We start from the raw sequence: 18,681 nt of genomic DNA on the forward strand, positions 1-18,681 counted from the left end.
TTGTTGAAAGCAACAGCATGAACTTAGCACCTGAGATTTATAGGTTTGGGTTGGGAAGCAGTGAGGAAGTCTGTTGCAGAGATTAGTCGGCCTCTCTGTTTTAAATTCGTCGGAATGGTGAAAGCAATTCAACTTGTCAAATTCATAGATAGCAACACAAATTCATTGTCATTCTGAATCATCAAAGTACTGAATAACCCTCATAAGTGGATTTTCTGATTGCCTGATAGAGAAGACTTAATTTCAGTGAAGTGTTGGACAGAACTCATTCTCTTAACCTTCCCACCTCCCAAAAAGAAACTTATCCACAACAGTGTGCAGCGATCCATGTGCAGAATGAAGGTAGAAATTGCTCCAGCACAGATCAGTGTTCATCTGGGTCAACCTATAGAGATCAATTGAAAATATCAAAACTGAAATTGATGTATTTTCCTAAGACAATGTTATTAATTGTTCAGGAAACAGTGTAGAGAGACATTTTCTAATCAACTTGTTCAAAGTTGTGACATACCTCTGGAGCAGGTGGGACTTCAAGCCAGACTTCCTGGATTAGATGGGAGGACACTATCTGTGGCACTAGAGCCATTTTAATATAAATCTGACCTGATATGTTATGACTGACCTTTGGAGCAGATGGGACTTGAAACCAGGTGCTCAGAAATAGGGATGTTACCACTACACTACCAATATGGGCAGGTGTACTGTGAATCCGTTACCAAAAATTTGGAAATTCTGAGTGATACTTAGACGTGGGCAACTGCCACAACCGCACTTCAGCCCAAAATTCCACTACAGATTGTCCATTTTACATCCATTTTAATGTGGAATGTCAGCCAATGACTTATTTCTAAAAAACGTTTAGCTATTCTGCCGTGGTTAGCTTGGCCATTGAAAAATCTCTTTGAGTTTGCAGACTTGTTGCATTTACATTTTCAAAGCTTCAGGATTTTCTGAAGTGATTATCTTGCAAATGCATGCAATGCTGTCACTCTTGGAAAGCAGTGGATTAAATTGCCTTGTAGAAATATGGACATTCACAAGAAAATTCTTTCTCCCACTGCACACAAAAATACTACTCTTGTTTTCAGAATAGGAGGAGGTAAAAGTAATTTTAAAGTCACAATTTGTTTTGCCTCTGTGAGATCATTTGAAATAAAGACAGTAGAAGAGGCATGAATAAGCTCTGTATCAGACACCCGCTGGGAAAATCAATGTTATAAGAAAGTTGAGCTTTGTTGACCAAATAGCCTTTTTCTTGTTCTTTTTATTTTTTAAATGAAACTCATTGTAAATGCCAGTTAGCAAAGTTTGTCTTTTGAAAAATGCGCCTCCTAATTATAATCAGTGCTGTGGGCAAAATTCTTCCCATTTGACTGCTGGCCTCCATCCACAACTAACAGAAACGCCTGAAATGAATGGCGGGTTGTCTAACGGGCCCCACCAATTACTGTGCACATCAAAGAATTCATTGTTCCAATGACATGGTCTTAAAACAGGAACAAATATTCAGCATTAAATTATTGCAGCCCGGTAGCCAAGTTCCACATTTCCCTGGATTTATGTGTTGTTTAGAATTGGAGTCTGTGGTTGGCAGTGGTGTTATCTCCTTTTCAGTTGTGCGGCTGATAAGTGAGCAAGTGGATTCTTTGGTGTGCAAGAAATTAACAGCACAGTTTAAACTATTGGATTATTGGGCTACATCTACATGGTCACCATCACTGAACTCATGATCTTTCAATTAGGATGCTTTTGGAACTAGCTAAGTTATCAAGTTGGTCATGACTGACCTAAAGGCCCACTTGGCCAAGACTATGACTGTGGTTTGGAATGCTTGTGTGTGTAAATGGTCACCAGTAAAGTTGCTGAACTGCAAATACGAATAGCCAGGTAGGAATATGATGTTGTGGTGATAACGTTTGTGACCTGGCTCAAAAACCCAAGAACTGGGTGTTTGATATTCCTTGTACAAAGTAGTTAAGAATGACCAGGAAGGAAAATAACTGAGGATGCTAAGCAGAGATAGCAAGAACTGCAGATGCTGGAGTCAGAGATAACACAGTGTGAAGCTAGAGGAACACAGCAGGCCAGGTAGCTCCAGAGGAGCAGGAAAGTTGATGTTTTGGGAGGGGCCCCTTGTTTAAAGGGAGTTTCATAGTGCTAAAGAGAGAATGGCCTTGAGGGGTCAAAGATCAAATTGTTTGGTTGAAAATAAGAAAAGAATTTTATTTATATAGAGCTTTTAACATCTCCTCAGTGTTACCAAGTGCTAAGTATAATTGTAATGTAAGAATTGCAGTAGCCAGTTTGTGCGCAGCAATCACCCACAAATTACAATGACAACCAAATGACCAGTTTTGCTGATTTTGATTGGAGAATAAGGCTGGCCAGAATGTAAGAGATAATATCCCTGTTCTTCTTCAAATATTGCAATAGAATCTTTATGTCTGCCTGACATGGCTGACAGAACCTCAACTTTAATACCTTATTTGTAGGATAGCCCCTTGGACAGAGTAGCGGTCATTTAGCACCGCAATGAGTGTCAGCCATGATTTTTATGTTCATATCCTGGGACTGGGTCTTGCACCTGGGGACCTTATGACTTAAAGGTGAGAATAGTACCAACAGATCCATGCACATGAGCGATTAGACTACTCGTAGTGTATTTCCAAATAATGGGATGGAGATCTAGAAAGTACCAAATGCCATTGAGTATTGATAATTGGGACAATCAAAATCTCCCATCTTGAACCAGCACAGTAAAAGGCAGAGAAAGAAAATAATTTCTGGTGCATGTTCAGGAGAATTTTCTTGCACATTGTTTTCTGCCTAGTGATGCAGGAAATATTCCTAGTCCTGGGAAGTACAATGGATTTGACTAGAATTGCCACAGTTATGGAACAACTGCGTATTACTGATCATACTTAAGATGTTGATCTTAATTTTGAAAGAGAGGAGGGAACAATCTTCAGTCAGATTACATTCGGAGGGATAATTTCAGTGAACTGAAGAGGTGATTGTACTGTACAGGTGAGAACCAAAGACTGATGGGCAGAACTTTAATAAAATATTGGATGTACAGTTTTGGTATGCTCATTGTGATACTAAAGTACTTTGCGATACTTCACATCAGCATTTCCTTTACTAAAAGTGAGGGCATTGCCAAAGCTATAAGAAGGATACCCAGTGTACTAGATGAGATGCAAGCAGAAGGAGGTGATTCAGGAATGGCTGGCACTACTTAAAGAAGGAAATTTCTCCATCTGGATATGATATATCCTGGGTCAGAAAGGAAGTTGCGAGATTGAGGCCACAAATCTTCCAATCCTTCTTAGCAGTGGGGTGGTACCAGACAAACAGAGGATTGCAAATGTTAAACCACCGTTTAAAAAAACCGTGAAGGATAAGCCTGGAAATGACATTGGAGGCAGTGAATCCTCGAGTAGCAATAATCTTAGTGAAAATTGATAGCTGTTTGTGCGAAGAACAATGAGTATAGAGTTGTAAGCAACATATTGTATTTGACTAAATAGAATTAGCAATTTGATGTAGAAACAGATTAATGAGAACAGTACAATATTGTTCACTATGTGAATTTCTAAAAGGCTTTTGATAAAGTAGAACATTAGGCTTGATGGTAAAATTGAAACCCTTTGGATTAAAAGACCAGATACAGCATGGCAGGGAGGAATGTAGAGGCATTCCTGAATGTTCAACCCTGAGACAACTGTTTTTGATTTGATTTGGACTTGGGGGCACAGAGGATAATTTTGAAATCAGCCAATGGCATGAACCTGGGAACTACCATAAATATTTGAGAAGACAGTAGGTGTTCTGTAAAGTCAAAAGAAGCTGGTGGAATGGGTGGGCACAGGCAGATATAACACCACACAGAAATATGTAAGGTGATGCATTTCGATGGAAAGAGTGAGGAGAAACAATGCATGATAAATTATATAATTTTATAGTAGGTGCAAAATGTAAAGACATGGGGCTGCATGTCCATAAATCGTTGAAGGTAATTGGAAAGGTTAATAAACCATTTAATGAAGCATGAGAGATCCTGGAGTTTTATAAATAGAGGCATATGGCACAATAGCTAGGAAGTTAGATCATTTTGTATAAAGGACTAATTTGATCCCTGCATGTGTATTGTGTCCAAATCTAGAGAGCCGTGCTTTGGAAAAGACAACAGAGCTATGGAGCACTTACAGCCACATACGAACACTATTAAATGTCAATGATAAGTAGTTTACCAACCAAGGTTGTCCCTGCTTTGCAAATAGAGGGCAACTACGTTGGGATTAAAATCTTTTCCAGTGAAGGGAAGAACATTAACAGTGAAAGTTCTTTTGGTAAACACCCATGACGTTAATGGCTCGTGCCAAGAAAGGATAACAGGAGAAAAGAAATCATGGCCATAAAAAAGAAAACAAATCCAAGCCTTTCCAAAGCATAGCTCATCTCCACTATAATTTCTATAAATACTGTAATTCTTAGATTGCGTTCTCATTGTGCTGGAAAATGCTCCAGTCCATCTCACTGCAGAATTCTATTCTTAGAACTGTTTTGAAAACCAGATCACACTTAATGGAATACAAACACTCTGTCCCATCACATCTTCGATGTCTATCCAGCATTTTCAACTGAGCAAGTTATGTCAAGGTTACATAAGCAGCATGCTGATGCTGATGGGTTGATGTTGTGTAGCTGAGATATCTTGGCCTTTGGATGGTAGCTTCTGGAGGAACTAAAATAGCTCTGGTCAGCACACTTGGCTCTAATCCAAAGGCCTAGGCTAATGATCTAGAGATATATATTCAAACCTAAATGGAATTTAGATTCTTAATAAATATAAATTTGGAAGCTATTCCCTGTAAGAGTGACCATGAAGCTATGATCAGTTGTTGTAAAAACCCAACTTGCCTATTGATGTCTTTTAGGGAAGGACATTTGCTGCCCTTACTGAGTCTGACCTACTTGTGATTTCAGGCCCACAGCAATGTGACTGCCTCTTAACTTGCCTCTGAAATGGTTTAGCGAGCCAGTCCATTCAAGGGCAGTTAGGGACTGGCAACAAGTTGTTGGCCTTGCCAGCAATGTCCACATCCCATTCCATTTTCTTTAAATTGAAAGCCCTCGAGAGAGAGTGCAGAGGGTGCTTAGCGAGTGGTTTAGGACAAAGGGATTTTAACCACAGGTTTATGTTGGAAAAGTACAGGTAGTTTTCCTTAGAGTATGGAGGCTAAGGAATTAGTTCGATAAAGCATTTGAAGATTATGACATGTTTTGATGTGGCAGGTAAAGAAAAGTTGTTCCCATTGGTGCAAGGACCAGAAGGCATAGACTTAGTGTTTTGGACAAGAGATGTGAGGAAGTACTTTTTTATGTTGTGAGAGGGAATGACCTGAAACTCACTGCCCAGATGGTAAAAGCAGAGATGATCTGTGATTTCAAAAGGAAATGGTATGGCACTTGATTGAAGTAAACTTGTAGTACAACAGCAATAGAGTGGGAGAACGGGACTGAACTGCATTGCTTCACAGAGAGCTGGCACGATTCATTGGGCTGTATGACTGCCTCTCACAGCTATATGACTGGAAACTTTCCATCAGAGGCAGGAAGCAAGTAATACTGTTAGGGCTAGCAGGTAGAGAGTTTTAAGAGAAGGAAAGCTTCTGAAGACTCAAGCAGACTGATGCCGATGAAGCTGAGTTAAAAAAGCCCAACTCTATTTCTGAGCAAATATTCCTGTTTATAACCACCATCAGTGGCTCCTCCAAATAAAATTAACTCTACTGATCAGTGTAAAGCTCCCCCCCCCACCCCACTTCACATCCTTCATCTCTTTAACTCATCTTCATATTCCATTCCACCTTATCCCAACCTCCCTTAACCCTGTCCCCCCAGCATTCACCCAATATCTTCATCTCAGGTACGGTAATAACATTTGGAAAATTTGAAAAACTCATTAATCTGTCAAATTCAATACACACCGCTTGAACAGATACTTCGAAAATCATAAACCTCAACTGAAGCTTGTATATTTGTCAAAGCCATTGTCAGTTTTACGCTACAATTTAACGTCAAAATCCAATACTTATTTTGTTCATTTGAGATTGTCACTAACAAGGTAACAGGAGACTGTCTGGTGCAGTAACTCAGGAAGCTTTAATAATATTTTTCAAAGTACAGGAGTAACTGTATTGTTGCTTTTTAGGTTAATTTAGGGCATGCAGTCAACATTTGGTTTCTGGTCCCTGTCTATCTGGGATATTCTGCTTCCCATTGGATAACAGGCAAGCATCACTTTGCCACTTTGGTAGATTCTAGCCGGCCGCTTCAAGCTTCAAGCGTGGTCACTTAACATTGTTACATTCTGAACCGGCCGAACTGAGGTGAGATGCCTTTTTTACTGGCTTAAGGAGTGTGTGATCAATCTCTAATTTGATTTTAAGAGTGACAGATATATTCGGATGTCACCTCTCACTGTCTGTTGACTGGCGTCAATTATCCATAGCCCATCCTCTTCACTATGGTTGATTATTGTTATTTTTATGACTCTTTGGGGTAAGGTAAGGTTATTTGTCTCAATTATGGAGAGTCAGGCTCCTATGTCCATTCCTCGTGGTCCCAATTTTCATGTGATTAGTGCAAGTTCCTCATGAAATCATCACAGATCACAATTTTCTTTCTTTGTGGCCATTTGTCAATTCGTGCAAGTTCCTCATAAGATCAAACACTTGACCATTTGCTTTTAGTTTCTTATTTTTGATCACAGGCAATATTTGAAAAGTATGTTTATAACATTAGAACTATATGAAACTAATACGGAAGATCACAATGCACTTAGATAAACAAATTGTAATGCAGACGGTGTTCAAAGGGTGAAGTAGTGAGACATCTTTATATATTCAGTCAATATATAGCCTTGGGTAATACAGTTCTAAAGATTATATAATTTAAACACACATGTTTTACAAAACTAACAAAGACAGAGATTAGGTTTAGTCACGTCCAATTGCTATTCTTCTAAGACACTACAAATTAAATCAAAAACAGTGCAGGACATTTCTGTTAGTTTTTCTTCCCCATATTCCCTAGTAATACCTTCACTGCCTCCTTCATTCCTGATAAGGGCTTAATAAGCTGGAAAGAAGTTAAGTTGCCTGACTAAATTTTGAAGTTTGGATATTCTTGCCGTCTGGCTATGTGAAATTGAAATGTGCGAAATAGGGGCCTCTGACATTTGACCTGTAATTTTGAAACACACTATTGTGCTGTTTTTGTTCTGTTCAGAACTATATTGCAATTCTTGAGCATGTGAAGCTAGAATTAAAATCTACATTGTTTACAGTTAAGCAGAATAATAGAATGTTAAATTAATTGAAATTATCATAAAATATCAATTTGCCTACAAGTCCTAAACCATCAACTGCAAGCTGTCTGGACAGCTGAACAAACTTTGAACTTCGGAATCCATTTGACCTTTTGAAAGCGATTAAAAACACATATCTGTCAAATGCTTTCAAACAGCCAAACAGATAGCTCAGTTGATCCGTTAAAAAAAAATGAAGGAAAGCAATAGGGAAAGTTTAAATCTTTGTCTCTGGATCTCCCACTGGGTTAGCCTTCCAATATTGTACAATGCAGATTAACATATATCCAGGACATAACCTACTATAATGTGCCTAAAGACTTTGCCACATTTACAAGGCTGTTCCTTCATTTTGCACCTTGCCTCAAGTAACAGTTATTGAATACTGATCACTTACAAATTCCAATTGCAGCACTTCATCTCTAACTTCAGTAAACACAATTCGATCTCAGGCTACAGCATTTTGTGATGAACTGTCAAGGAAATATGACCATATTTACTCACCTTTTACATACTTCCTGCCCCCTATCCATGGTTCATGCCTCTACTCGGCAGGTATGACAAAGGAAGGCGTCTAAATTCTGGCTGCCACCATGAAAATTGCCTTCATTCTAAGATATCTACTCCAACAGTAGTGGCTATAAGAGACCTGATTTGGCCAATGAAGCTGTTTACTTGGCCCCTTGACTGGACAGTCACCTGCCACCACCTCATTGCTGACAAAATGGCCTTGCTGGAGAAAGATGGGCACTCTGTATTCTCTCTAGCCTCCCTTGGGTTGGTAAGGCTCAGGTATATGTGTGGATGTTAGATAGTACTGAGATTGGACTGTGCTTGTATTGCTCCTACACAAAAGAAAGAATCATAATTTTTCTGAGATAATTGGGGGTATTCAGTGCTGGTGAAAAACTGTATCTTGGCAACAATGAATGCCTTCAGGTCAGGACAGTAGGGGAGAAGTTTTGAAATAAAGTGACTATTTGTACTAAACAGGGCTGTGCTGAACCCTGGCTTGTATTAGTCATTGAGTCTAATGCACAAAGTAAGTGCAGGTTTCCTTGTGCAGCTGTAAGTACTTATAACAGATGGAATTCTCAGAATCCTGCAACAGCTCTTGCTCCTGTGCAGAAGATAGGCTTTCTCTGGAGGCAGAACTTGCTTGCTTCCTAAAACCTCTTTTACAAAATTTAGCTGCAGCAGTATTGAAGATTAGTCCATTACAGTTTACACTGAAGAGATGGCTTCTATGATTGAAATTTAATGAATGTTTATTGCAACTAAAACAATACACTTATTGTGTCCTTATAGGAATCTCCAGATCAAATTGTTTTGTGGAACTCGCCTAATAAGTGTATGGGATTAAAACTACTGAATGTAATGTCTGCTATCAGACTACTTGTGTAGAACCACATTCTTACATAGATCTTCACAAACAGAGGCAGCTATGGTCTAACATCCCTTTGTGCATTGATTGAGTATAGGGGGCATGTTTTTAAGGTGAGAGGAGAGAGATTTTAGAAAAGACATGAGAGAAATTTTTTACACAGAAGGTGGTTCATGTGTGGAGTGAACTTCCTGAGGAAGTGGTGACTGTGGGCACAGTTACAGCATTTGAAAGACACTTGGTTGAGAACATGAATAGGAAAGGTTTGGAGGGATATGGACCAGGAGGAGGCTAGTGGGACTGGTTTAGTTTGGGATTATGTTTGGCATGCACTAAGTGAATGGAATTGTCTGTTTCTGTGTGGTATGGCTCTATGTAGCAGTAATAATGAAGGATAGGAACCCAGTTTGCCACTATGTTGGTCTGCATGAATTTTGTTCACATGTTTTGCTTCACTGTGAATATGAAAGTAATCTAGGTTAATACTCTAGTCTAGCATTGACTGAGGGCTGCATTCTGGGCATACTGTATTATGGAAGTATGTTTTCCAGATGAGTGGTCAAATTGAGGCCCTGCCCCCTCTCTCAAGTGGACTGTAAACATCACATAGTGCAATCCTGTGCAGGGAACCTGGAGTTCTCCACATGCTTTGATAATCACCTATCCTTCAAACGACCCACAAAACCTGCTATATTGATAATTTATTTCTTTGCCATTTGTGGGAGCTTACTAGGTGCAAATTGACTGCAGTACGTCCTCCATTACAATAGAAACTGTGTCTCAAAATACTTCAGTTGCTGTGATATTCTTTGGGACGTCCTGAGCTCATAATGGTTTTGTAAAAATGTAGGTAATCTTTTCTTTCAAATTTATTTGGTAATGATTAGATAAATTGAAGTTGTTACTTTGGTGTATTTAATGTAAAAGTCCTCAGATGCTTGATTTGAAATTCTGAATAAGTTCAGCCACCAGCCACAATAAATGCTTGCTGGGAGGGTGAAAAAAAGAGTCAAGAGATTTTGCTTTTGGTAGCAAGTTGAATTCAAGAAATTCTGTAAGATCTGTTATGGTCAAGTTGCCTCAGACATTCCTTCCCCTCCTCACTGCTCCTAAAGCAGTATGTCACCCCTGTATCCTGTTTGATTATGGCCAATGCTTCATCTCCCATATACTGCCCATTACAAAGGCATCTGTTCATACCTTTGCATTATTGCTCTCCTCATTGCTATCTGAACTCCCTGTCATATCTAAACTGTCACTAATCCATCACTTCCTTCAAGCCAATTTCTCTATTGCTGTGTGCACTGATGTCTATCCTACCTAAACTCTGCAGTCTATAGTCAATGTCCTAACCAATGTTAAGGCCTCAATTCCCCCCTTCAGGTCTCCTTATTACTTACGTGTGTCAATTCAAAATCAATATATTGTTTTAAAAATGCCGTTCTGGTGTCACCCTCCCTACCCTTGAATACCCCCTTCACCCCGCTGTTTGCTCCTCCAGTGTTGTGACTGCAGTTACAGGGGGGATTGTGAAGGAGATTTCCCTCTTTATTGTCTTTATTCTGGCAATTTGTATGAGATACTGGAGATCTGACAGCTGTTCTGCTAAAGCTGCTGTTGAAGGAGATAGTCCTGAACAGCACATAAATAGAAACAACAGATGAATTAAACCTCATTGATAGTTGTTTGGAAATCCTGAAGAAGGGTTTCAGCCTGAAATGTTGACTTACCTGCTTCTTGGATGCTGTCTGATCTGCTGTGCTTTTCCAGCCTCACACCTACAGACTCTGCTTGCAATAGAAACCAAAAGGACTGCAGATGCTATAGGTCAGAGACAAAAACAAAAATAAAGTTGCTGGAAAAGTTCAACAGGTTGGCAACATCTGTGAAGGAGAAAATAGAGTTAATGTTTCAGGTCCAGTGACCCTTCCTCAGGAGGGCCTGAGGAAGGGTCACCTGACCTGAAACACTAACACTGTTTTATCATTCGTGGATGCTGAAGGACCTGCTCAGCTTTTCCAGCAACTTTGTTTTTGACTCTATTTGGAAAGTTTGTTGCTTCATCTCCAAGTTATTGACTTTGCTGTAGAGTTTTGTTTACTGTTCATGGAAATGATTCTAGAGATGGATGCTGGTATATTGATCTATTGTGACTCAGCATTGGAAAAATCTTTAAATTTGCAGACGGCAGGATTTTATTGTGTGTAGCGTTTTGAATCCTGATAATTAGTATTGTCGTGATTTTAGTCAGTCCGTCTATGTTCTTACTTACTGTTATTTATGAAGCAATTAGATTTCCTGCAGAGTTGCTCAGGACCTTTGCATTTGGTTGTGATGTTCAGCTGCAAAAATAGAGAGAGATTTAAATTAGCCTGTTCCTGTTGTCCTGAATTTAGCCAGGGACGGTTATTGATTGACGTCTTTGCTGGGGAACTTAATTACTGCTTAGCACTTGATCTTGTGGAGAAGTCAAGATTGAATGCCCAGAGATCAACAGGAAAAAGACCTGTCTTTCTTTTAATTTGTCTACCTTGATACTTTATAATGTGTGGTAAGACTCAAGGCACAAGCCTTAGTGTGCGTTTACAGGCCTACTGTGGAAAACTGTGGGGGTTCCACTTAATAGGAGAGTTCAGGGTCTGCATCATAGTGAGGAATGGATGAGGATGGCCCCCATCATTGTGACAATGTTGTGTCCATGAGCCCTGGGATACAATTACATTGTGGGCCTGGTTTTTTATGACTTTACTTTCACAACTTACATTTCTGATTTTGATTTTGTGGTTGGACAGTAGGAGTGAACATAGGGACTCTCTCTGTTTCCATATATTCCAGTGCCCTCTTATCCCATGCTGCAGGAAATAGCTGATTCAGCTGTCATTCCTCTCTTGATGGTTAACAGATGCAGGTCACCTGCTAAGTATATTTTGAAGTAAAGGAAAGAAAAATTGCAAATGTTAACTAATAGCTAAAATATAAAGTCTGGTGACAATTTAAAATTATTCATTTAAATTCAACTACTTTGATTTGTGAACTTTTTTCATTAAAACCAGATTAAAAGATTTTAATTTTATATTGACTCCCATCTTCTGGGCGAAATTCAGGGTGACTTGAGGAGCAGTTTACACTGGGGTCTCTGCAACTCTCCGTAAATTCAAACAATTTTTACTCACGAAACTCAGTTTTCTAGAAACTTCATCCATGACTTTTAGCATTAGATTCAAGGAGTTATGATGATGTTATATGCAAATTTACAACAAGGTAACATGATATTTGATCTTTACTGTTTGTGTTCCACACAATACTTTGTGTAAATATTCTAGAGTGTTTAATTAGTGAGATTAGGCAAGAGTAGAACCCAGATTCATGATAAACCCGCATCATTTGTATTTACTGGAAATGGGAGCATATCATTATTTATAGCATTGTCTAACTACTGTACAACCAGATACTGCCTGATCAAGTTTTTGACATATGCCACATAATCCTGTGTATGAAGTGATGCATGAGTAAGACTACTTTTTGAGTTGCTAGGTGTTCCCACTGTCAGGAAGCCTTGTCATTATTCGTGGGAGTGTGAGAAACATTTAAGGAGGGTACTTCCAAATGGATAAACTGCACAGATACATTGTCAAATGGTGTTAACTATTTCAATTTTATCCTGCTCACTGCCCCCATCATAAAGTTTCTCAAAAATTTATTACGCCTGCTAGATTCCAGTGACATTCTCAACAAGTTGATATAAAAACCTTTCTCCTTATTTTTGTGTTTTACTCCAGCTTTATTTCCCAATATGTAAGCAATCTTCATGTGTATATCCTTGCATATCTTCCTCTGCACCATCAACACAAGCCATACCAAGCAGTGTATTCCAGACCTTAGCTATTCATCGTGTTAAAATGACTTTTTGTCAACCTTTGGACTTCTGCCAGTCACTTTAAAGCTGTGTTTGCTAGTTATTGACCTTGAAGCAATTAGAAACAGTTTCTCTTTATTTATTATGTCTAAAGTAAACAGCTCCATGAAATTCACTTGTAACATTCTCTGGATTTAACAGAATGACTATCGGTCTTCCAGGGTTAATATCGTTTGTGGGTAGAAGTCAGGTTGAAACACTTCTCAAGTCGGGGTGGGGGCGGGGTGTGTTGCAATCTACCCTCATCTAGCCTCTTGAATTCTCCCCATGCTCCCACCAGTGGTGTTGATGTGTTTAGAAGCCATTGACATTCCCAACTGATTAATTTGCTGAGAATATGTTTGAGAACATGTTGAAACAAAAAAAGGAAGAATATAAAAGCCACTTTTACTTAAAACTTTAGCGAAAATTGACCTGAATTTAATGGGATGCAGTGATTTCTAAAAGCAAAATCAAACTGGAAAATTTAGGATAAACATTTTAGTGCCTTTGCCTTATGTATAATGAATCCTCAATCCAACGTATTCATGTATAGCCACCACAACCGTATTACAGGTAAATAAAAGCTGGATTACCTGTTATTAAATAGATGATTGTAAAACATGACTAATCATTTGCTCTCAAAGATGCTGCTTGCATATTATGCAGATTGTTTTTATCGTCTTAAAAACCTCTGCAATTCAGAAGTACAGTAATTGGATGAAGTGCTTTGAAGTGTTTCAACATACTGTTCTGTTTACTTACATGCTTCTAAAAAATGTTTTGAAGCATGCTGCTTTGTCGACCTGTGCATTTACACAGTTTTGTGGCGAAGAGTTCAGTGCAAAAACAAAATAATTCTGTGCAATTACTGTCAATTGTCCTCCTGATCGTCTCAAGTGGGAGGGTGAGAACAGAGGACATCAAAGCAAAGAAATCGGCTACATCTTAAGAGGGGAAAGGTTAATGATTTTCAGCACACCAGCATGTTCTCTGTCTCCGCTCAAAGTGGGACCACCTGGTATTGCTGGGAACGTGCCTTAGTTGCTATGGTGTAGACATTTGGTTGCTATAGCATTACCAATCACACTGTGTAAATGCTACACTTCTTTTAAGTTAACAAGGGGAATAATTTATCTATGTCAGGCCGAAAGTATTTTCCAAGACTGAGTTGTTGGTATGGACTGTTTTAGAGATTCTGATTTTATAGTTGTGGGGTAAACCAAAAATTAATTTTGATTTTGGAAAGTTGCCTGTAGATTGTAATTTTGTGCCAGCTTCTTCCTTCTAAAGATCTGTGTTACCATGTCTGTGTCTGAAGTAAACACACAGCGTCTATTTAACAATGGCAGAATAGGCTAGGGCTATGGGAAGAGGTGTACAGTCTCCTATTGTGCTTTGCAAGATGTTGGTTCATGTGCCACTATTTTTTATGAGAATGTATCTTGGGTGTTCAGATGTGCTATGTGGAGCTGAGGTCCAGAGGCAAAATTGGTGCGAATAGGTGACTCAGACCATGTTAACACACCTCTGTGTAGTTAATGACAGAGTGGTTGGCCAGAAGAAGGTCACCAGAACTCTCAACAATATGTATGAAGCAAAGTAGGAGTGATTGAGAAAGGAGTAAAAGAAACTGTATTGCAACACTTAAATCAAATGCCTAGCTCCGTATTGGTGGAAGTTAGCCATCCTTACCAAACTAACAACCCAAATAAAGTAGGCCTGAACAATGGTCATTCAGGTATAGATCTGAAACGGAGATCCATGATGTGAGTGAACAAGAAGCCGTACTGAGGGTGTACCCAGCATATTGTAGCTTAAGCTGTTGGGATACGCAGCATTCCAGTATTGTCGCTGTTCATCTTGAATGTGAGCGTACTGCAACAGAAGTGCCCTGAAGGGGACATTTATGATCAAAGCCTTTTGTTTATTTTCACTTGGAGTTTGAGGAAAATCCTGGATTTCTGAAGATTTAGCTTGCTGCGTTTCCAGAATTTTGAATTTTTCTACGGCTTCGCTTTTAAAGTCAAAGGTGTAAAAGAAAGATCTTGGAAGAGCTGAAGGCACTTTAAATGGGAACATAAGGTAGGTTTCTTGAGATCTAGCAAACCTCAAGTTATTCTTGATTCTCAGTCTTCACATGGCTTCTTAATTTTGCTCAACTCAATGAAAGGCTTTAAAGTGAGTTTGGTTTCATAATTCACCTGAATAATCATCAAAGCTAACCCATACACGGTCAGTAACCACAACATGGAAGCATTAGATGATTACACAAGACACTTTTTGAGGTGAATGAGTTTAAATTCTAGGCAATTGGAATTTTTTGTTAGCTATAAAACTGGAACGTGAGACTGAAAATGGCATATTTACGTTTATAATTCCACATTTCCTTTAGTTATACTTGTCTGAAATGTATATTTTAGCTTACTTTTAAAGGTGTTATTAATTTATGCCTTGTTGACGTAGGTGAAAGGTGACAGAAAATGTCAGCTGAGAGGCTGTGTGCATGTGTGGACCTTTGTGTCGCCTGTGTGTTTATTTTTTTTTGGAAAGTCGATTAAAGCTATAACCAGGTTTGAGAGTGACCTGACTGAGCTGGGAATATTTCCAGTTCAATTTCTGGCATCTGGTAGACTGGCTGATCTCAGCTTGTCATTATTAGCCATGGTTGTGGACTTGGAAAAACTGGCAAGTTTCATTTATTTAGCATCCTTGTCATTGAAAATATCCCAAATGCGCTTTGTAAGAGAGCTATCAATTAAAAAGATCAACCGGGGCTTATGCTCTTTGAACAGCGTAACCTCTGCAAGAAAATATACTTGTGGGCTCTGGGTGATAGTAAGGTAGACACCCAATACTCCCTGCCTGTGTTCACATGTGGCCGCTGGCACAAGGGTTTAGAGCGTGACTGTGGGCCTGTACTCCAGCAAATGCTGACAGCCCAGCAAAGGAATGGAACTACTTTTTAAAAAAAAACGTTTTGTTTTCTTTCACTGCAGAGTTCCGTCTTTGAAGAAAGTTTAATGCGCAGAATTTCTGGCAGCAGCAGCGTGCACACGCTGAGCAAAGCGGCTTTCATTGAGAAAGTCCGAGAAAGTAATGCAGCATGTCAGAGTGGAGATTTCACCACTGGCGTCCAACTCTACACAGAAGCTATAGCAGCTGATCCTCAGAACTGTATCCTGTACAGCAACCGATCAGCTGTTCTGGTGAAACTGAATGAATATGAGAAGGCCCTGGACGATGCAGTTAAAGCACGACTCCTGAACCCAAAGTGGTCAAAGGTAAGATAGTTTTCTTGACTTTTGGATAGGGTGAGGCCATCCGCAAATAGGCAGCTAGGCCCACTCTGTTGTTGTAGCATAAGGTTTCTTTTCAGGTCCTTCAACCGATGCTGCAGCCTTATCACTGTGTGCGTGACATATGTTAGTCTGAACCATGATACTGTGAGACTGACCAACATTGCTGCAACATCAAGCATGTTGATCTGACCAGCATATCACCTACTGAGTATCAAGTTGCAGGTGGATATCTGATTTTAAGTGATATACCGTTTCAAGTTCATGTAACCGTTTATATGTAATTTGCCCCTTTGAGCAGCCCCGAATAAAAGGTGTTTGGAGATGACATTTGAAACATAATCAACAGTGAAAGCTTTCAGCAAATTTGACATTTACAGTGCAAAATCATACAAATATCATGCCAAGGAGGACAGGTTTTCCAGAACAGCTCATGGCTTACTCTTTGAAATCTATACTTATGACTGCCTGAGCACAATGTGACAGTTTTTAGGGAAGAGGTATTGGGAAGAATCCTGGAGATCTTTGCACACGCTTAATTCTTCCCTGTGACTAGTTGAAAAATTACATTTAAATGAGAGACTGTTGCACATTTCAGGTTGATTGTGCTTGGGTTTAGTTCATTTAAGTACAGATTCAGGAACGTGAAACCTCTTAGGAAGTTTTAATGTCACCGTTGCAAAGCATGAAGAGGACATTCAAGCAGAATGTGTGGAGCAGGTTCGTGATACCTATATGTCCCAGAGTGGGGTAGAACTGAATATTTATGATACATTTAACTTCTAAATTAAAATCCCTGCTTGTGTCTGCTCTACATGTGCTCTTAATCAGTTGTTATTTATTTTATCTCTGACAGTTATAATTTCTGACTGTTCATATAAATTGTATGCATCTGTTGTGTATTCATGACCTGTGAGTTTTGGTGTGTCCATGGTTTGAAGTACTGTATCTGTGCCTATCTAACACTATCTTTGGAGTGACTGGATGGATGACTTTGTAGACTGACAGTTTCCAGGAGCGTGACACAGCACATGAATCAACTGGGGGAGATTTACCCTCAAAGTGACCCACCAAGAGCTTGATGATTGTATATGATACACAGCTGAGGACATTTAGGCTTATCCTACTGCTTTGTTCCACCCACTAGGCAGTTCTTTCCTCTTGAGCCAGCATAAAATTCTTAGTCAGAACAAGATTATTAATACTGCAAGGATACAAATGGAGACTCCTACTCTGTTCGTATTCCCTCATTCGCAGCGTCCCTGCCCTTCCCTGAAAACAATCAATGTAGCATTGGTCTAATGAGTTTATTGGCAAATCCACAAGATGTTTTGGACAGGCAGTTTCACATTCAGTTCTGGTCAACATGTACAAAGGAAACATCAAAGCTCTGGCTGTCAGTGATGCAGCCAATTCTGAAATGGAGTGACTAAAGAGGGATTCTATGATGGAGCATTATGTGCAGTAATGCATGTTACTCCTCAGCAATGGAGCAACCAAAAAATAAATTCTGCAAGCTAAGTGTGTAAAAGTTAAGTTTGGATTATTTCTAGGAAGCATTTCTTCATGTAAGGCACCATTAATACTGGGAGTGGTGCAGTTAGGAAATTGAAGGTAACAGTTTGGGAATCACAGAAGAAGCAAATTGGAGTCTGTGATGATCACACTGTAGATTTCTATTGAAGGCTGAACTGCCTGCAACAAATTTTATTCAGCCAGTTATTCAGAAGCCCTGGCTAATGCACTGGGATCTGATTTTATATACTGCTGTGGCAGCTGGTGCAACTAAATTCAATAATAAAAGGTCTGGAATTAAGAGCTGATCTCAATAAAGGTGATCATGGACAACTATCATAAATTGTTGTAGAAAATCTATTTGGTTCACTCATGTCCTTCAGGAAAGGGAGTCTTATCTGGTTGACTCTTAGGTCCTTTCAAACACCTAGCAAGTCATTCAGTTCAAGGATGGTTCTGGATGGACAGCCAGTGCTAACCTTGCAGGCAATACTGACATCATATTAATCCTGCTTATAAAAATTACATTTAAGTTGCAACTTGATCTCATCCATGGTGGTTCTAAAAAAAATTAATAAAAGCAAGAAGTATTGTATAATCTGCAGAGAGAAAACAGTTAACATTTCTGGTTGATGACCTCTTGTCTTGGAAAGTTTGGAGCAGAACAAATGAGAAAGACTGAAAGTATTTAAAGAGATAGTAGAGAGATTTTTTGAAATATTGAGGAGTTGAGTGCTCTAAGGAGCTGGTAGGAAGAAGTTGAAGACTGGGGCAAGTCAGCAATGATTGCAGGGAATGGTTGGTAGGCTTGAAACGCTGAATGGCCTGCTCCTGTTCTCATGGGACATGGTTATAGGTGGAAGGCAGGACTGATTGTCAGTTGAGGTGAACAGAGTTGTGCTTCACTCTGAAAATACACATTTTCTCTCTTATTCCATGTGTATTTTGGTTTTAAGATGTTTCAATGATCATTTAGCTGCAATAAATCTCTTGCAATGTCAGTTTGAGTGAACTGTTGAAAATTGTAACGTTGCATCGAAAATTGCATCTACAAATGTAATGAAGCTGCACTTCCGGGAAGGAGTTTTGATCTACCATTTAGATATCCTGCCATTGCAATTTATCCACAATGCAGAATAATTTCACATATGGTATTTTTAGTAGGTTTCAGCACTGACAGCACACTCTGAATTGTAACTTTCACAAACAAGTG

At 39.2% G+C, this 18,681-nt stretch overlaps 1 protein-coding gene across 4 annotated transcripts in view; it reads left to right on the forward strand.

Annotated features, from left to right (window-relative positions):
- Positions 1-18,681, forward strand: part of ttc28 (tetratricopeptide repeat domain 28) — a 705,429-nt gene that overhangs the window by 22,686 nt on the left and 664,062 nt on the right. For all 4 annotated transcript variants that reach the window (XM_048556329.2, XM_048556332.2, XM_048556331.2 and 1 more), the window contains exon 2: positions 15,654-15,938. In XM_048556329.2, the coding sequence (XP_048412286.1) occupies positions 15,654-15,938 (285 nt within the window). The remainder of the gene's footprint in view (positions 1-15,653; positions 15,939-18,681) is intronic.

The sequence above is a fragment of the Stegostoma tigrinum genome, chromosome 26 (assembly GCF_030684315.1).
Source record: "Stegostoma tigrinum isolate sSteTig4 chromosome 26, sSteTig4.hap1, whole genome shotgun sequence".
NCBI lineage: Eukaryota > Metazoa > Chordata > Chondrichthyes > Orectolobiformes > Stegostomatidae > Stegostoma > Stegostoma tigrinum.